General features: G+C 44.1%; 1 protein-coding gene across 1 annotated transcript in view; it reads left to right on the forward strand.

The window, feature by feature from the left end:
* ELK3 (ETS transcription factor ELK3) overlaps positions 1 to 17081 on the forward strand; it is a 40058-nt gene extending 22977 nt beyond the window's left edge. The window contains exons 3-5 of the mRNA XM_059816432.1: positions 4679 to 5473; positions 11532 to 11654; positions 15450 to 17081. Of these exons, the coding sequence (XP_059672415.1) occupies positions 4679 to 5473; positions 11532 to 11654; positions 15450 to 15548 (1017 nt within the window). The 3' untranslated portion in view covers positions 15549 to 17081. The remainder of the gene's footprint in view (positions 1 to 4678; positions 5474 to 11531; positions 11655 to 15449) is intronic.
* Positions 17082 to 17345: the final 264 nt, after the last annotated feature.

The following is a 17345-nucleotide window of genomic DNA, read 5'->3' on the forward strand; positions in this document are numbered from 1 at the left end:
TCAAGAGTGATGTGTGGAAGTCAAGAAGGTGCTTGTCTGAAATGGCATAAAAGTGGTTATTGAGTGCTGTCCTTATGGAAAGATGGAAATAAAGAATTTGATACTTAGTAAGAGGTGGTAGGTACAAGAGAAAACCCAAGAACTGTCCCGTCCCATCCCATCCCGTCCCCCCCCGAAAGGAGTGACAAATAGTTTGTGTTTAATGTGAGAGGAAAGGGATGCCCAGTGAACTGCAGCAGAGAGAGCAGAGAACCTGGCCAAAGGTGCCAGCCAGAGGAATGGCCTTTGCCTTCCAGATGGAGGGGGGGGAGGAAAGACTGAGATCCAGCTAAATGAGAGCCTTGCGCTTTCAAAGGTCAGTACAGGTGCATGATCTAGTAGCACCTGTGCCTCCATCAAAAATTTCACAAAATCTAGCTTCTGTGCACACAGTATAATAAGCATAAGTGCAGAAAGTATGATGTTAAAAGAATCTACCTGCCTGGACATGCTGATGTCGACACACGCCCCATTTTTTGGAGCAAACCATGCAGCCATAGGTACCTCCTGCCAGCTTACGTACTTCAGACATTAGAGTGTGAGCAGCCCTCTCTCTGGGTAGGGTTCCCAATAGCTGGAGGCAGCCTGGCTCCCTCCTCATAGAGTCCTGTGAGGGATTCTTAGCCTAGGTGTCCCTACACATGTTGCATCCCTCAGTACGCTTAGGGCCAGGGAACTTTTGACACATCCAAATGGGAGTTAAGTGCAGCAGCTACAGCTCTGGTCCTTCTCCTTCTTTCCCAAGCAGGGATGTTTAGTACCTACAGACAAGTTCATCCTGTTCTGCCATAAATTTTGAGATCTCAGGCACCCTGATTATAGGTCACTTCCTAGGGGGAGGAAAAAGTCCCAATCTGTTCTGCCTGCCCCTGAGGCCCCTCATTAGTCTGAAGTTCAACTAGGAACTGGGTCCCATTTCCCAGCTCAGTCTCCCGAGTGGCTCCTGCAGCCAGCAAACTTGCTAGCTAATGGGGTTGAGCCAAGCCACTAAAAATCCTTGTGCCACACTGGTAGTAAAATTACAGCTTAGCTCTAAATGGCTCAAACGGGGAGTAAGAGTCACAGCTGATGAAAATAAAACACAAACACAGGATAGAAGAAACAAAGTCTGAGTTGCACCAATGCACAGGAAAACTTCTGGGAGGAAAGAAAAAAATGGAAAGAAACCCAGAGATCACGTGGTGTTGAGATGGGCAAACAGCTCCTGGTATTTTGGGAGGGCTTCCAAAAGTAGTAGTGCATATGCACAGTTGACACAAAAAAACCCCAACCACATTATAGCCTGGTTTAAGCTGCAGGGGGAACCAGGCCACCAAGTCTTTGGCATCTAGCTCAGCCAGCTGGTCTTTGGAGAAGGACTCAGGAGGAGAGACCCATCCCTCCAGCTGGTGATTCAGAGCACTTGGGTAAGGCTGTTTTTGGAGGTGCTCATAAAGTGAGTGTCTGAAGTGATGTGGTGTGAATAAGCCTGAGCTCCCTAACATGGCTGATGCGCTAGAGCAGACGTCAGACAGTGTTGTACCCAGTTCCTATCAGCAGCTTTCAAAGCACTTTGCAAAGGGGGTGGTCACATTTTCTGTAGTCACTGTTTTATAGACTGGGGTCAGAGGAAGGGAAGTGTAAAGCGTTCAAGTGAGGAACAGTCACTAAGCCAACAGAAGAGGGGCATTCCCAGCTCCCTGACCTCTTTCTGAATGTCAGAGAGTGCTGTCTCTTGTTAACATTTTTTATTATTTTTTTTTAAGCTGTTGGACTGGAGCCCCTGCTCCTGGCCTGCTTGCCCAGTTCTCCTCCCCAGCAGCTGCACTGGCCCAGCAGTTGCCTTCCCCGGCAGCACAGCCCCAGAGCTCCCTGCAGCCCTGGCTGGCAGCCACTAGCACTCATTAATGAGCAAGCCTGCTCACGAGGGAGTTTACCTAGAAAATTCAAACAACAACAACAAAAAAGGCTAAATATGCACATATACTTACTGTCCTGCTACCAAGCAAGTGGTCTAGTCTCCCTGCAAATGCAGTCCTTAATGTAAGGAAGCCTTTCAAACTGAGGGTGGAAAACTTCCGTGCTTGTCATGATGCCTGTCATTGTCTTCTGCGGTTTGAACCGTTGTCCGCAGCTCAGAATGATTCTGACAGATCACTGAGGTGATGGTAAAAATAAGCTGCTTTTTACCTTCACTTCAATTATTTGTCAAAAAAAATTCAGAAAAGTCAGGGGCATTTTGGAGGCACTTAATTAATTTGCATCCTTATTTTCTCTTACATGCTGATGGAGATTTCCTCAGGCTCCACGAAGTGCTTGCAGGATCTGCACTTGAATCCTTTTCATCTCGAGCCATCGTTAAGTGGGCCTTTGCTGCAGGCTTATGGAGTCAGAGGAGCTGCACTGAGACCTTCTTAAAATACAACTATTTTTAATAATAACAGAGGAAGTATAAATTCACCAGCCTGTTTGGTTGCTTTTTATAGCAATGTTCCCCTGTTTCAAGCCTGCACCAGTGTAAAAGTGTCACCCTTAAATACATTTAATCTTTTTCTGCTGGGAGTCACGTTTTCCAAGTAGGGTCTCAGTTGCCAGTGCTTGATGTAACAATAACTCAAAGCTGCCAGGAGCAGAGGGGAGGTAGTATTTTAAATTAAAAAATATATATTAAAAACTGAAAACAAAATCCGGTTGGGGTGTTTCTTTTTGTATGTGAGTTTGGAGGTTTTGCCTTCTTCAAGAAGAATATAATATTGAGAGTGCAGAAAAGGTGCATCCATCCAATGTTTCACCTAATCAGCACACAAAAAAAAATCTAGGCCAAGCCCAAAGCCATGGGAATTAAAGCTCATGCAGACTGAGATCCTGTGGGCTAACTGTATGTCCTGAACTTTTGGAGGGCAAAAGTAGGCATTGCAGGATCCACCAGGTGGGTAGACGTGCTTACAGTTCGGCAAGGAAGAGGCGAGTTTTGTGCCTTTAGTCTGAGCTTGCTGAGTTTCATTCTCCTTCTTGCTACAGATCCCTGTTACCAACTTGGGAAACAACTTTCTCCATTTGTGCCACAGCTCCTGACCTGTGAAGCAAAGCTACATCCCAGGGCTCTTTGCAGGATTAGTTTTGTATTCAAGGAGGTGCCTGAATGAAATGCCAGGACATTCAGATAGATGAATTAGCATGCAGTAGCTCAGCTGAAAGACAGAAGAGGTTCCGATACCCAAGTGCAGACTCTTCTTTCCCAAAATGAGCCTTGCTTTTGTGACAAAAAAAGGTGTAGTGTGGGCACTGGAAGCTCCAGCACTAGGTACTGTCCATATATAAATAGGGATGATGTTTGTATTCCTTTTTCTTTCTTTTTTTTTATTTTCAATCAATTTAACAAATGTTTCCTCTACTGGTCTCAGAATCTGTGGTAAAATGAAAAACAAATTAGATATTTAGGAATATTGCAAATATTTACATTCCCATATGTATGCAAAGCAAATGTCTGTTTGCAGAGTATCAGCTGGAGGTGTGGCAGACGTGCTGCACTAAAGGGAAGCTTCTTGGAAAGGGTTTTTCAGAGCTGATTTAAAGACAAACTCTCCACCAGGGGCTTCAAGAAGAGAGAAATCACTATGGAAATCTCAGGAAATATTGCTTCTTGTCTTCCACAGCACTTAGCTTAGGGTGGTAAATGTTCCAGTCCTTTTCCTAGGCCAGGCCAGCATCTGCTGCCATGAAGTGCCTCTGCAGAGGAGTTCACATTGCGTCCTTGGGGATACTGCGCATTATGTTAGAGCAGGCAGCATACCCGGGTTTGCAGTAAGAGCTAGGACTGAAAACGGGACCCTCATGAAAGATTTCAGTTTCAAAGGGAATCAGTTCTTTCCATAAAGGGGTCCCTTTTATTATGGCAAATATGAAGAAAAAAAAATATTCTACAAACCTTTGAGAGGTTTGGGATTTCTTTCAAGAATTCATTTCAATAGCCAGTATAGACTGATGAAAACCTTCTGCCTGCACTAGTGAGCATCCTGAGCCAGCAAACCTGGAGATAGCACAGGGGATACAGCAGGACACGAATACTTTTCCAACCCATGCAAGTGATTGCATTTGCCACGGACATAGTTCACGACTGTTGAAAGAAGGGCAGTCACCATCAGCCTCGGTCAATCCTTCTGCATGTGGTCAGGAAGAGGGAGTAAATGACTGGAACAGGGTGGCTGAGGTGGTTTTGTCCCTTGCAGACATTCCGAGAGTATTTCATACTCAGGGTAGTTGGTGTCAGTTTTGGGAGGCATAAATGAAGGAGTTTGCCTTTGTTGTGAAATGCAAATGGTGGCATGGCTCGAGTCTGCAAGGTGGCAGAATTGTTTTTACTGGAAAGAAAATATTCCCAAGCTACCTCAGAGGAAGCAGGAGGAAACCAGCCCACCAGTAGGTCTTTATCACCTAGTAATTTGTTAGGCACCATGAGGAGCAGGGGGTGGTCTCCCTGGCTGAGCAGAGATATGGGAATGAGCCAAGGATGAGCAGCTTGGTTAGGTGCCCCACTGAAATGACCTGCTTAGCTTGAGGAGGGAGCAGTGCCCCCCTACTCTTGTGAACCCCCTTATGTTTGCTGTACTCAGTGCCTCTAAAATGCTGATCTTTCTAGCATCTGCTTTTGTATTTGCAGAACATCATCAAGAAAGTGATCGGACAAAAATTTGTGTACAAGTTTGTCTCCTTTCCTGAGATTTTAAAAATGGATCCACATGCTGTGGAAATCAGCAGAGAGAGCCTTTTGCTGCAGGACAGCGACTGTAAGATGCCTTCTGAGAGCAGGGATCAGCACAAGCACAGCTTGTCAGCACTGAAAAGCACAAGCCGCAATGAATATATCCACTCTGGCCTGTATTCCTCTTTCACTATCAACTCTCTGCAGAACCAGCCAGACCCTTACAAGCCAATCAAAACAGAAAAACTGGAGGAGAAGTCAGAAGGAAACACACCAGTCGAAGAAGTTCGGACTGTTATAAGATTTGTGACAAACAAAACAGACAAACAAGTTATGAGGCCCATGGTGTCATTGCCTTCCACTTCCGAAACAGCAGCTGCCTCTGCTTTTCTCAGCTCGTCAGTATCAGCTAAAATATCTTCCTTAATGCTACCCAACAGTGCCAGCATTTCATCTTCATCGTCATCTTCCTCCAGGTCGCCGTCTCTGTCTCCCACCTCACCCCTCCCTGCAGAACACAGGAGCCTCTTCTTTGAGTCCAGTTGCCACGACTCAGATTCCCTTGAGCCTCTGAACCTCTCCTCAGGCTCCAAGGCAAAATCTCCATCTCTTCCCCCAAAGGCTAAAAAACCCAAAGGCTTGGAAATCTCCGCCCCACCTATGGTTCTCTCCAGCACTGACATTGGTTCCATCGCCCTCAACAGCCCTGCGCTTCCTTCAGGATCCCTGACTCCAGCTTTCTTCACTGCACAGGTAAGACCTGCCTGTCTCTTGTACTCTTGCTTTAGCCAAATATTCCCTCTGTGTGGCCAAGAGTGTTAGCTCTATGGGTCTGTGTGGTGGGTTGACCTTGGCTGGATGCCAGGTGCCACCAAGCCGCTCTATCATTCCCCTCCTCAGCAGGACACAGGGGGAGAAAATAAGATGAAAAAAAAACTTGTGGGTCAAGATAAAGGCAGTTTAATACAGCAAAAGCAAAGGCCGTGTGCGGAAGCAAAGGAAAACAAAAGATTTATTCTCTACTTCCCATCAGCAGGCGATGTCCAGCCACTTCCCAGGAAGCAGGGCTTCAGTATGGGCAGCGGTTGCTCTGGAAGACTAATGTTGTAAATAACAAAGGTCCCCCCCTTACTCCTTCTTCTCTTAGCTCTTATTGCTGAGCAGACATCATGTGGTATGGAATATCCCTTTGGTCAGTTTGGGTCAGCTCTCGTGGCTATGTCCCCTCCCAAGATCTTGCCCACCCCAGCCTGCTGGTGAGGGGGGAACGTTGGAGAGACAGCCTTGATGCTGTGTGAGCACTGCTCAGCAGTAGCCAAAACACTGGAGTGTTATCAACACTTTTCTAGCTACCAATACAAAGCACAGCACTATGAGGGCTGCTATGGGGAAAATAAACTCCATCTCAGCCAGATCCAATACAGTCTGTCATCATCGGATGGAAAAAAAAAACATATGGGGAAGAGGGAAACATAGCAGAGGTCTGAACAAAGATTGGAAGTAGGTTCCTCCTGGGGTTCCTACGTGAGTGTGGGAAAAGCCATCACAGTTCACAGACTGCCTGTAAGGATAACGAGATGGGCAGCTGTTAGTTAACATAAGTGAATCGCTTATCCGTTCAAACCAGCCCTCCAGGTATACCAAACAAGCAGGAAAAAGCCAACAAGAAAAACAGAGGGTTTTTGTAGGTCACGACTTGAGCATGTGCATTGTGGGATGCCTGGTTAGATTTCTCTACTAGATGTTCTATCCATTCAAACAGTGTGACATTTTCATTAGTTTTTGAATACAGCACAAATTAAGTGGTTTCTAAGACAAGGCTCTTAAGCCATTTTCCATTTCCAAAGTTTTACAGCTCCACAGAGTACTTGCCAGAGCTTCCTTTCAGCACAGACCTACTGAATAACCAGTAGGTTATTATTTTGTTCTTTTTAATGACATATTTGTGGTAATGTCAATGGTGAGTTCTCATTTTCAGACAAGTCTATGAAAAAAATCTAGCAGTTCAGAGAAGAGGAAAATCATGTCAATAATGACCTGGTGTGTTCATCAGTGAGTGTTGTCTTATGCTACCACTTCAAAATTAGACAAAAAAATCCAAGAGTAAAATTATTCCAATGGAGAACACCCCCTAACATCCCCCCGCCCCTGAAATAAAAGTTGATGCAAATACCAGCATTGAATGAAACAAACTGAACAGTAAACAAATAAACACAAACGTGTGTGTTACAAGCTCTCATTTACTTCAGGCTGTCTAGGGGTCACATTGTATCCAGAATCCCCTTACCTCTTCCCTGTTCGAAGCGGTTTTGCACAGATGATGCCTGCAGTGCAGCCAGGTGTTAGAGGTCTTTGAGCTGGCCGCGGGCAGCATCGTCTGCCTGCATGGCCAGAGGTGAGAGTGTCAGCAAGTGCTTTCCGCCAGCAGACCGCTTGCTCTTACTGAGCTTTTCAGCTGGCTACAGAGCAAGTTTGTGCAAAGCCACTGCAGTTCAGACGCACCTGTAAGCCACCAAGATATGAAGTTGTGTCGCAAAGAGAGAGGATTTTGTGGGCTGTTACCTGTCACTTTTGACATCATAAAGCCTTTACGTGAAGTTACGTTTGGCAGGAAGAACAGAAGTGTGGCAAACCAAAATTGAGGTGCGTTGACAGACTCTTATAACCTCTAACTGTGGTATAACCACAGTAAGTATTTTGCTTATAGGGAGCAAATCTGACAAATAAATAATATCAGATGCCAGCCAGACACAATGACAGCATGAGTTATTACAAGTTTGCTTTAATCTACTGCTGCCCCAAAACTCAGTATGAACAGAGATTTCTTTTCTCATTTTCTAATTATTTCTTTGAACATTTAATTTTCTCATTCATTTATAAAGTGGTGTACTTCCCACTCCTGAAAGATGTAGAAAGGAATCAGGTAGATGATTGTGGCCCTCCTTTAGCAGGGTGACTGGCTAGGGCCGTGATGATTGTTATCCAACTTAATGCCATTACAAATCTTTTTTCACAGGTTAGCCTATCAGAGTAGAGGCAGATGGCACCTGTGTAAGGTAGTTCCTGAGTCCATTTATTTAAACTTTTGGCTATACAACTTTTTCCTCTCTCTTTTAGCCTTCTATTTCTAGTGTGGCTAAGAAGCACCCTGCATCCTAAATACTTGACCTAGTGAATATAAAATATAAATGATGCAACAACTGTGTTCAGATAACTCTAATACCACAATGCAAAATAACTAAAGCCATAATTTAGGCTGGAAATCTGCAGTTCATCCCATTATCCTAGGAAGAGCATGCATCATATCTCAAACTATCTCTTGATTTATCAGATCCCAGGGGTAGACATCTGCTGCCATGGGGCAGGTGCAGAACAGGATGTCAGACACCAGTTCCTGCTCCAGGAGTGATGCAGGTTCGGAGAAGGTCCTGCTGCCTGAGAGGGTATTTCAGAAGGCTTTCCATTGTACCTGCCGGTCATGAGGAATACCCTTGGGTGGAGCCCTGTGTAAGGGCACGTGATATGCACAACCAATTTCGGAACAGAAAAATGGGTTTGAAGATGTCAGTGCATACAGTACCATACTTTGGTAGAGAAATGTCAGCTTTCCATTTGGTTAGCTTCAAAGACAGATATTTAGATTTTGTTTGGTGCTTGCTGCTTTTACAGATTACTTATGCTTGTTATTTTTGTTGGCTCTTCCTTGGCCAATGTGGATATACAATTTTGACTCACTGTTTTTCTTCAGGCCCCTACTTTAGCATTTGTAACATTTACAACATGCTGTTTCTTTATGGACAAAGTAGTGTGCCTGCAGCCAGCATGTGTGTGGTCTGTATTGTATCCACATACACCATCCCGACTCCAGCACGTGCCTAATGACCTGGGAAGTAAAGTACATGTGACAGCACTTGCCTGTTATCTGACAGCTACAAGTGACAAGAAAGATTGTACTTACACACATTCTTTGTCAGAGAAGTCAGGAGCCATGAGTACTGTTGCTTAACGTAATCCTCTCTGTGCAATGAATTATTTCTATTTAAACTGTTCCTATGCTTAGATTATAATAATGTTTTTTAAGTAGGAACTTCCCACTGGCTTCTACATCTAATATCAGATGTAGGGCTGCATGAGGGCAGAAAATGAAGTGACACATCAATTTCCGTATGTAATTTAAGGTTAGCCTGTGCTGTGGTGGTGTTTACACTTACGTTTCCTCTGGTGGTTTTGATGCTTGGCTGTTGGCGATAGGGAGAACAAGCCTGGGAGGCCCTGTGTTCTTTTTGCATTAAATATTAACAGATTTGGAGGCTTTCTTTGGCTGGGTCTTGGCTCTGACAGAACTTGCAGACATTAGTGCTCTGATCATCAGAGGACATGAGCTTTTGCTTAGCACTGTTGTTAGGCATGTTAACATGCTTCCAGAGATGCATGGAGGACAGCTCAGTTTCAAATCTCCTCTCTCTCTGAAGACTTGCTCAGGCTGTATCTGGGTGGGAATAAACACCTCCAAATTTTCTTCATTATTTTCAAAAGACCCTCTCAAGAACTGCATTTTCAGTTCTGGATATCTGCAGCTTCTTAGAGGAAAAAATGAAGAACCGAGGCATAGCTCATTGGAGCTCTTAGTACAGTTGGCACAATACTGTGTCCTCAGTCAAATGTTGTTGGGTCTAGCTGCTTACATCTTTGGTTTTAAGGTTAGTAGGTTCTTCTGTAAGTAGATCTCTGAGTATTTATCCTGACCTACTTTGGTGTGTTCTTTGTCAGTCTTGTAAATCTCCATCAACAGCCACCTGCCCGTGGAGCATCAACTTGTAATGCGGCACAGGAAAGGTGCTCTCACTGGTACTGCTGTTTTCCAGCCCCATTAAAGCACCGTGATCCTGGGAAGAGGGTGTTTGTGAAGGAGCCATTCACAAGTGCCTGCTTGTCAAGTATTTTTTCTCAGCTATCTTGTCAAGAGCTGTCACTTGATCAGATCAAGACAAAAGTTTTCTTCTTGCCAGGCCTCCACCCACTCTTTGCTCCTTATGTTGTCACGCAGATATATCAAAACCCTGACCTCACTGGTACTCCTGTGACCACCATACCTGCTGTTTTACTGCATGAGCACCTTTTGCTTTCCCAGCAATACCACGTTTATTAGTCCTTGGGACATAACTGTGGTTTCTTCCGTGGGGTTTGGTTTTTCTGATCCACCTTCTTCAGCACAAAGGAGATGGCAGTGTCCTTCCCATTTGCATTTCTCCACGAACACCGCTTCTTTGAGATTCCTTAGAGAAATCATCCCCTTCAATAGCAGCCAAGCGCTCTGTATTGAACAGCCTTTCAGACACCTTGGGACAGAATCACTGGGAGGACCTCAATGTTTGCTGCTCCTTGTCTCTCCCATCTCTTCTGCTGGTGTTAAACTAATTGTTTGACTCTGTTGTGAACTCCAGTGCAAGCACGTCAGAGCAGGTCTGTATTCCTGTGCGTTTGCACAGAGCCTCAAACACCACAGCCGATCCCTCAGGCACTGCTTTGCAAATAGTATGTCTGTCATATTCAAAAATCCACACGACCTGTGGTACCTGCCTTTCTGAGCCTGCTCACCGCAGAGTCCTGGCAATGGGATGTGACGGCCTGTGGTATAAGCGGTTGTTAAGCGAGACCCCTGGTTGCAACTGCCACATGTGGGAGTTTATATTTCTGGCCCGGTGGGAAGCCAGCAGGTACTAGAATGCATGACGTGCTGGTTACTAGGGGGAGGTATACTCCTTATCTTCTATCTTGTGTCTTCTCTTTACATATTTTAAACTCTAGACAAACTGATGCCCCAGTTCAGCAGAGCACTGAGGCACTTGTCCTACACAGCAAAGCATGTACTTACTTGCTAAGTGTGCAAGGACTAGGGACTGATTTTGATAATTGCCATCAAGGTTACTGGTGAGATTAACTCATTATGCCAAATACTTTGTTCAAAACTGTCACATCACTTTCATGTTCTTTTTTGGAAAGATAAAAGTTACTCTGGATACAGAATAATTAATGTGATTTTTCCTTTGAATGGAGATTTGCATGTGCTTTAGCTCTACCTCCCCTCTAATTCTGCTTTAGAAGTGCTGAGAGCATTCCCAGCAATCCTTGTGCACCATGGCACTGGAAGGAGCCACCTCCGAGTTGGGAAAAGCTTTGGATTCTTAGTTCTTGCCATTTTGGTTCTTTTCAAACAATTATTAGCTGTGCTTTCTGGCATCCCTCTGGGCACCCAACCCATACACCTGCATCTCACTGCGTCAGCCAGTTTCTTGAAACTTCTTCCATTTTGAACAGGCGCCATCAGAGGAGTAAACTTCAAAGGCCGGCAGTGGCTCTTTCGGCTCCACACGCAATTGCATTAATGCTTCAAAAAAAAGCTGCAGTCAGTTCAAGCAATTGGTGCCCTTCAAAAGGTAAAAAAAAATTCTGAAGGAGACTAGGCTGTGTTTACAGACATTGCGGCATGCAAGGTATTTTACACAGTCGCATGTGTGTGGTTCAAACAAACAATAATGGTGCTTCTCCTTAAGCAAATTGAAATAGAAATGAAATCAGTTTGCACATGAAGGAATATTAAATGTGCAGGTATCCAGTATTGACCACTGCGGAGACAGGATGCAGGGCTGGCTGGGCAGTTGCTGCCGGCCAGTATACTTGGCACGCTGTGTGTCTGAATTCACTGGGAAGGACAGCCAGTAGGTGAAGTATAAGACTTTTGGGGTTGTGACTACTGTATGGAGTTGTAACGCTCGAGGCATGCATCATGGGGTGTTTTTTTGTTTTGCAGACCCCAAATGGATTATTGCTGACCCCAAGCCCGCTGCTGTCTAGCATTCATTTCTGGAGCAGCCTCAGTCCTGTTGCTCCTCTGAGTCCTGCCAGGCTGCAGGGACCAAACACTCTGTTCCAGGTAGGTCTTTCAAGTGCACTGGTTTCATTTCTGAAAGCGCGCATGTCAAAGAGACGTCGGGGGAGCATCTCCTCACATTGGTCTGGAGCTTTTCAAGTAGTTTAAGAAAATACAGGAGTTAACAGGCACTTCTAAAGAGAGGCCTACTTACTTGTACCCGCTTTAAATCCTTGGCAGCACAGTCAGAACCCACATGGCAGTATTTACTGCAGCAAACACACACATATTGTATGAAGGAAACAGAGATAAATGCTGGGCCCCAGTAAGAGTAGGTAATTGAGCTCTCAGAGCTTCAGGAAGAGAATGCAGACCAGTCAGGGATCAGCCAGGAGAGTGGTGGAACACGGACTCTGGGAAAACCAAGATCAGTTTGGGTCTCACACAGTAAGGTGGGTGTAGGTTTATCCTTCTGTCTTAATGAGCTACTCCTCACTCAGAAAGATGGGGCATAGTTGTATTTGCAGTAAGGGCACTCTGAACCTGAAGGCTCTATGTCCAGTTCTCCTGTAAATTATCCATGTGTCCTCAACCAAGCTACTTCATACCTCTGAGCATGACCTCTCCATAGGTGCTCTCATGGGCACTGGGAGAGTAAAAATCTCAAAATTTTATAGAGATGTGGTAAATACAAAAATTATTAAGTAAACTGCGATGGCCACAGCACTCAGCTGCAGCATTCACTCAAGGCATAGGAGGAGGATGGTGGGGATGGTATTAGCAGCTCCAGCTGTAGCTGCTGCAAAACAGCTAATTCAGTAAGTCACAGAAGAAATTACGCTGATCAGGTGATTGGCAAGAAGCACAAGAAGCTAATGGCCATCCAAGCAGCTGAAGAATGCAGGGACACCCCTGGAATGAACTCCCTGGCTGCTGTGGAGGACCAACACTAACAGAGGAGAGGGCTGCTGCTAGACAAGGACCCTGTATTAGTCTCTGAACCTTCAAGGAGACTGTCTGCCCAACTCCAGGGCTGGGTCTTAGCTCAAGTGCTCTGCTCAGGTACAGTCCTTCTACCTCCAGTGAGACAGCTGACCGTGGAGCCCTAGGGCTCCTTAGTTTTGTTTCAGATAAACTCATTTATCCCTATGGGATCTTAGTTTTGCACACGTGGTTAAAAGCAGCCAGACATTTTATTTGAGAGGGAAGTGTCGTCTGCGCCATGGCCTGGAATGAGCTTATACGGACATGGCCAGCCCCTGCGGGAACTGAAAGTGAAGAATGGCCTTGGCTCTCTCCCTTCTGAGAGACCCAGAGGACCTTATAAATGATGTCTGATTCAGGCAAAGGCCACAATGACAAGTCTATAGAGCACGAAGCTTTATTTTAACAGCAAACAGGAAATGACAACCACAGCTGAAGCCTAGCCACCCGCAGCGAGAACTGCTGATCATCCCATGTAGTCATCGGGGCAGAGCTCTCCCCGGGTTGCCTGCATAAGCCAGGCCACGCTCCACGCAGCTAGTCAGGGAATGGAGGAAAGAGCTGGAGCTGCTTCACAAGTTGCTTTTGCATTCACCTGGTCATTCGCACTGGTAGTTAAAAGAACATTTGGTCATTATTGAAGCTCCTGCCAGCAGCTAGAGGCCAGGGCAGCTCTGCAGCTGCCTGCCTGCCTCTGCACCCTTGCCTGCTGGCGTGCATGGAGGAGAGATTGGGTACCCATATTTCTTTTTCTTTCAGGTGTGTGCTGCTTTTCACAACAGCACTACACTTGGCACTGCCTACAGTTCTTTAGTACTAGTCTTTATATAGTGCAAGGACCAGGATGGGAGCCATCCATGTCCATGGTGCCACTAAGGCCAGAGCAAGCCTATGGGAAAGTACGGTTCCTCCTTTAACAAACCAGGAGGAGCCTGTTCTGGCAGTGCTGGACACAACTACATGCATACTCCCTCAGAGATCATGTAGGCGCTTATTAACTGGTAAAAACTCTCCTTCAACGTTTATAAGCTGAAAGCAACTCCCATACACCTACGCACCCTTACAGCCTATGCAGAGCATCACTGAAATCTGCAGTATCCTTCCACGCAATTTACCTTGATATATTGACCAACCTGGAAAGTCTTCCCTTTGAAGCCACACTGCTGTGTAATTAAAACTTATTTTGATGCTTTGTCATTAGTTTGAAATTACCACATAACTGAAACAGCAAGAGACTTGCATAGAACTGGTTAATTCAAGAAAATGCAGGCAAACATAAGGACTACCAAGTTAGCTTGAATTAAGTGCTAACTAAATTAAGCAGATTTTCTTCATTACTACTGCATAGACGGTAGCACTAAGAAGGTGTAGTCAAGTCCCAGATCCCCACTGTACGGAGGCGTATGAATAAAGAGCATCATTCTGGCCCATCATTCTGGCCCCAGGGGCTACAGAGACAACAGGAAGAAGAACAAGAGAGCTGGGTTGGGGTGGAGAACCAGGGGAAGGCTGAAATCATGACATTAGCATAGTTTGCATCTCAGGCCGTAATGCCAGCATGCCAGACGCCAAAGATCACAAACCCCTCTTTTTGTTAGCTTTAGAAATCACACAAAACACTTTGTAATTTACATGTCTCACTTTAGAAACCTAGACTAGAAAAGCAAAAGCTTGTAATCAAGTTCTGTGTTTTAATGAATGTTGGCAGAAGCAATAGAAATATCTCCTGAGGTTTGTTTTGGTTAAAATAGAGGTATCAGCCAGTCCCGGCCACACCAGGAGTGTGGTGCCAGCACCCCCCCCAGCACACTGCTGAGCCTGCATTGCTCGGCATGGGTGTTTTGTTTTTTTTTTTTTTTATGTTGGAAGATAGATACCATTAACTAACATCGTAGTGGAAGAGTAATCCTGTTCTAAGCAGATTATATGCACGTGTAGAGGTTGATCACACCACAGTTGGCGGTTGAAGGGCTGGTCTGATAAGGGGTAAAAATACACCATACACTTGAAGTCGGGAGCTCTGTTACTCAGCTCTGTCTCTCAAGCCAACAGAAACCGAGTGCTGTGTGCTCCTGGAAACAGGCCTCGAGGCCAGATCGGTATCTACCACTGGGATAATTTTTGCCTCATGCTGTAGCAAGTTTATTCCACCTACTTACTTTGTTTTTTCTCAGGTCAGATGTTAAGAACTAGTCAATACAGGTCACTGCAGGCAAGTTACAGTCAGGATGCTGTCATGAACTAGGAATATATGGCTTATGTATTGAATTAGTATTTTTTGCACAGTATTTCAGAAGGTTAATACTAAATTACGGTCTATTTTGCTTCAAATGCTGAATGATCTGGTGTACCTAGTTTACGGTTTCTTAGTGAATACAGAAACTGTAATTACTTGGGAGTAATTTTCCCCAGTTTTGTATTCACAATTGTACTTTTTCTGCCCTAAAACTACATCTCAACTTTCACTTTTGCAAAGCTCTTTCCTACTTAGCTTTTATAAAGGGCAGATGAAAAGCATAGATTTTAATGAGTATTTTGTAGATTGAAAAATATTTTTGGAAGCAGAATGGATGGCAAAGATTGCTCTGTAGTATTTACTTTCCCAGGGTGATGATAGCTGTATTGTTATGTGAACTTTTATATAAAATACAGCCAATAATAGATTTACACATGCTTGTACGTTTACAAATTATTCAGGTTTCATCCTCTATTTTACATTCCTAATGGCTGATGCAGGCATTTGGTATATATCTTCCTGTATAGAAATGACAAGTCTTGAAGCTATCTGCAGTTGGTTGCTAATGCTAAATGCATGTGCTTCTGGGCTGAATGCTTTGAGATAAAGAGTAATTTTTACCTTTTGGCCTCTTACAGTTTCCAACTCTGCTCAACAGTCACATACCAGTGCCACTCCCCAGTCTGGACGGAGCCTCTTCTCCAGTACTGCTTTCTCCAAACGCTCAGAAATCCTGATGACGCCTCATCATGTCAAGGACTTATTGGTGGATTTAACACTTCATTCCTATGGGCTAGTTTTTCCTGTGTCATGAGAAGGACATTGTGAAACCCTCTATTACTTTGGTTTGCACTTTTCATTACATGGATAATCTACTTTTATTATGTTAGCATTTTTAAACAGTGTTTATATATAAAAGTATATATAAATCTGTTTTGCATTAAATGAATTATAATTTTTTTATATCATAGCTCTCAAGTGTTGAACACTTCTGTTGTTGATGAAGTACTTTTCTTAATGGATTTGCAACAATGTATCTAATAAGGATGTGAAGCTTCTTTTAATCCCTTTTTCTGCATATTATGCATTGTGCTTGTGTAAACTATAACCGGCTGTGCCTTCTTTTGCATAATGTCATGTAAATGATTTATATATTTTCTATTCTAGTATTAAGATAAAAAGTTGAAAAACAAAACTAGTATTGAACAGCCCTATGGTAGTATTTCAGTATTTTCTCCACAGATAGGCCGTATGATGCAGTATATTCATGTAACTTTGTATTAAGTGCTTTCAAATTGTATAAAAATAGCCTTATAATTTTTCTTTGCTGAAGTGAAAAACGTAATCAACGTTACAGTCAGGAGATGCATTTAGGAGTAACAAAGCCACATTTACGCATTTATGCCCAAGTTCTTCTGTGGAGTTGCAACAGGGAGGAACTGGGCTGTGTCTATTCGTGAGGCATTTCCAGCATTTGAGAATACTTCTGTAGAAAAGGAGATGTTGCTCAGAATTTATTCGGCATATACTTCTTATGAACTGGCAGCATTACAGCTGGAAAGACTGCAGGTAATCTCTGTCCTCCCAGGGAATGAGGATCATTCCCGATAGAGAATTTCCAGGTGCTTTGTTCAGTCATGCCAAGTGCCTTCTACTATTTCCCTGGAAAGATTATTCTAGCTACTAAGGCTCAGAAAGTCGTATTTCCCCTTCCCCCAAAGCTGGAAAAGTTACAGGACTAAATTAATGCCTGGTGCTTGTAAAGAGGCATACTGTACATGCGGGATGTTTATGTATAAACATCTGAATTCTGGAGTAAGAAACAGCACTGTTACTATATACTTGTAACTTGAATTTACTGGGTATGTCCTCTACCTTGAGGTGATGGCTTAGTCATCTAAATGTCAGGTTAGGATTAGGCTAGACTCCCTGGCACCACAGATTCTAATCTTGGCAGGGCTGATGCAAACCTTCCATTTTCTGAGGTGGCTAAATCGGGTTGAATGCAGCTTTACCATGTAGATTTTTCAGATGAGACCTTCAAAAACCAAACCAAAATCAGAATCCTGTTTGCTGCAGGTCATTAGAGCTTCTACTGTGCTTTCTGGCCAAGCGGCTGGGCAAAAGTCTGTTCTTTTCGAAATGTATGCAGTGAGTCGTCTGCTGATGTTCTGTTGCGATGCATTTCAGTGATGATGTGTGTAGTTAATTGTAAAGTGCTTTTGGATCCTTCAACCTGAAAGGTGCTAAATAAACATTTTATTAATGCAGTTCTGATGTAGAAGAGCCATTTTTGGGGCAGAGGTTGTCTGACAAGACAGCAGGAATTTTCCTCAGGCTCCTGAGTTGCACAACCAAAAATGACTCCCCAGTTTCACTTGCAGTAATTAACGGGATAAAAACCTGCCATATCTGTATGAAGTACCAGTGCTGATAAACAGAGCAATTAGGTGCAAGACATAAGGAAGAAGAACGAAACACATGGGAAGTCATTCACTTGATTCAGCGTTTTAAGAGCTCCTACAGGTACCACC

This window comes from Gavia stellata, chromosome 4 (assembly GCF_030936135.1).
Source record: "Gavia stellata isolate bGavSte3 chromosome 4, bGavSte3.hap2, whole genome shotgun sequence".
In the NCBI taxonomy this organism is placed as follows: Eukaryota; Metazoa; Chordata; class Aves; order Gaviiformes; family Gaviidae; genus Gavia; species Gavia stellata.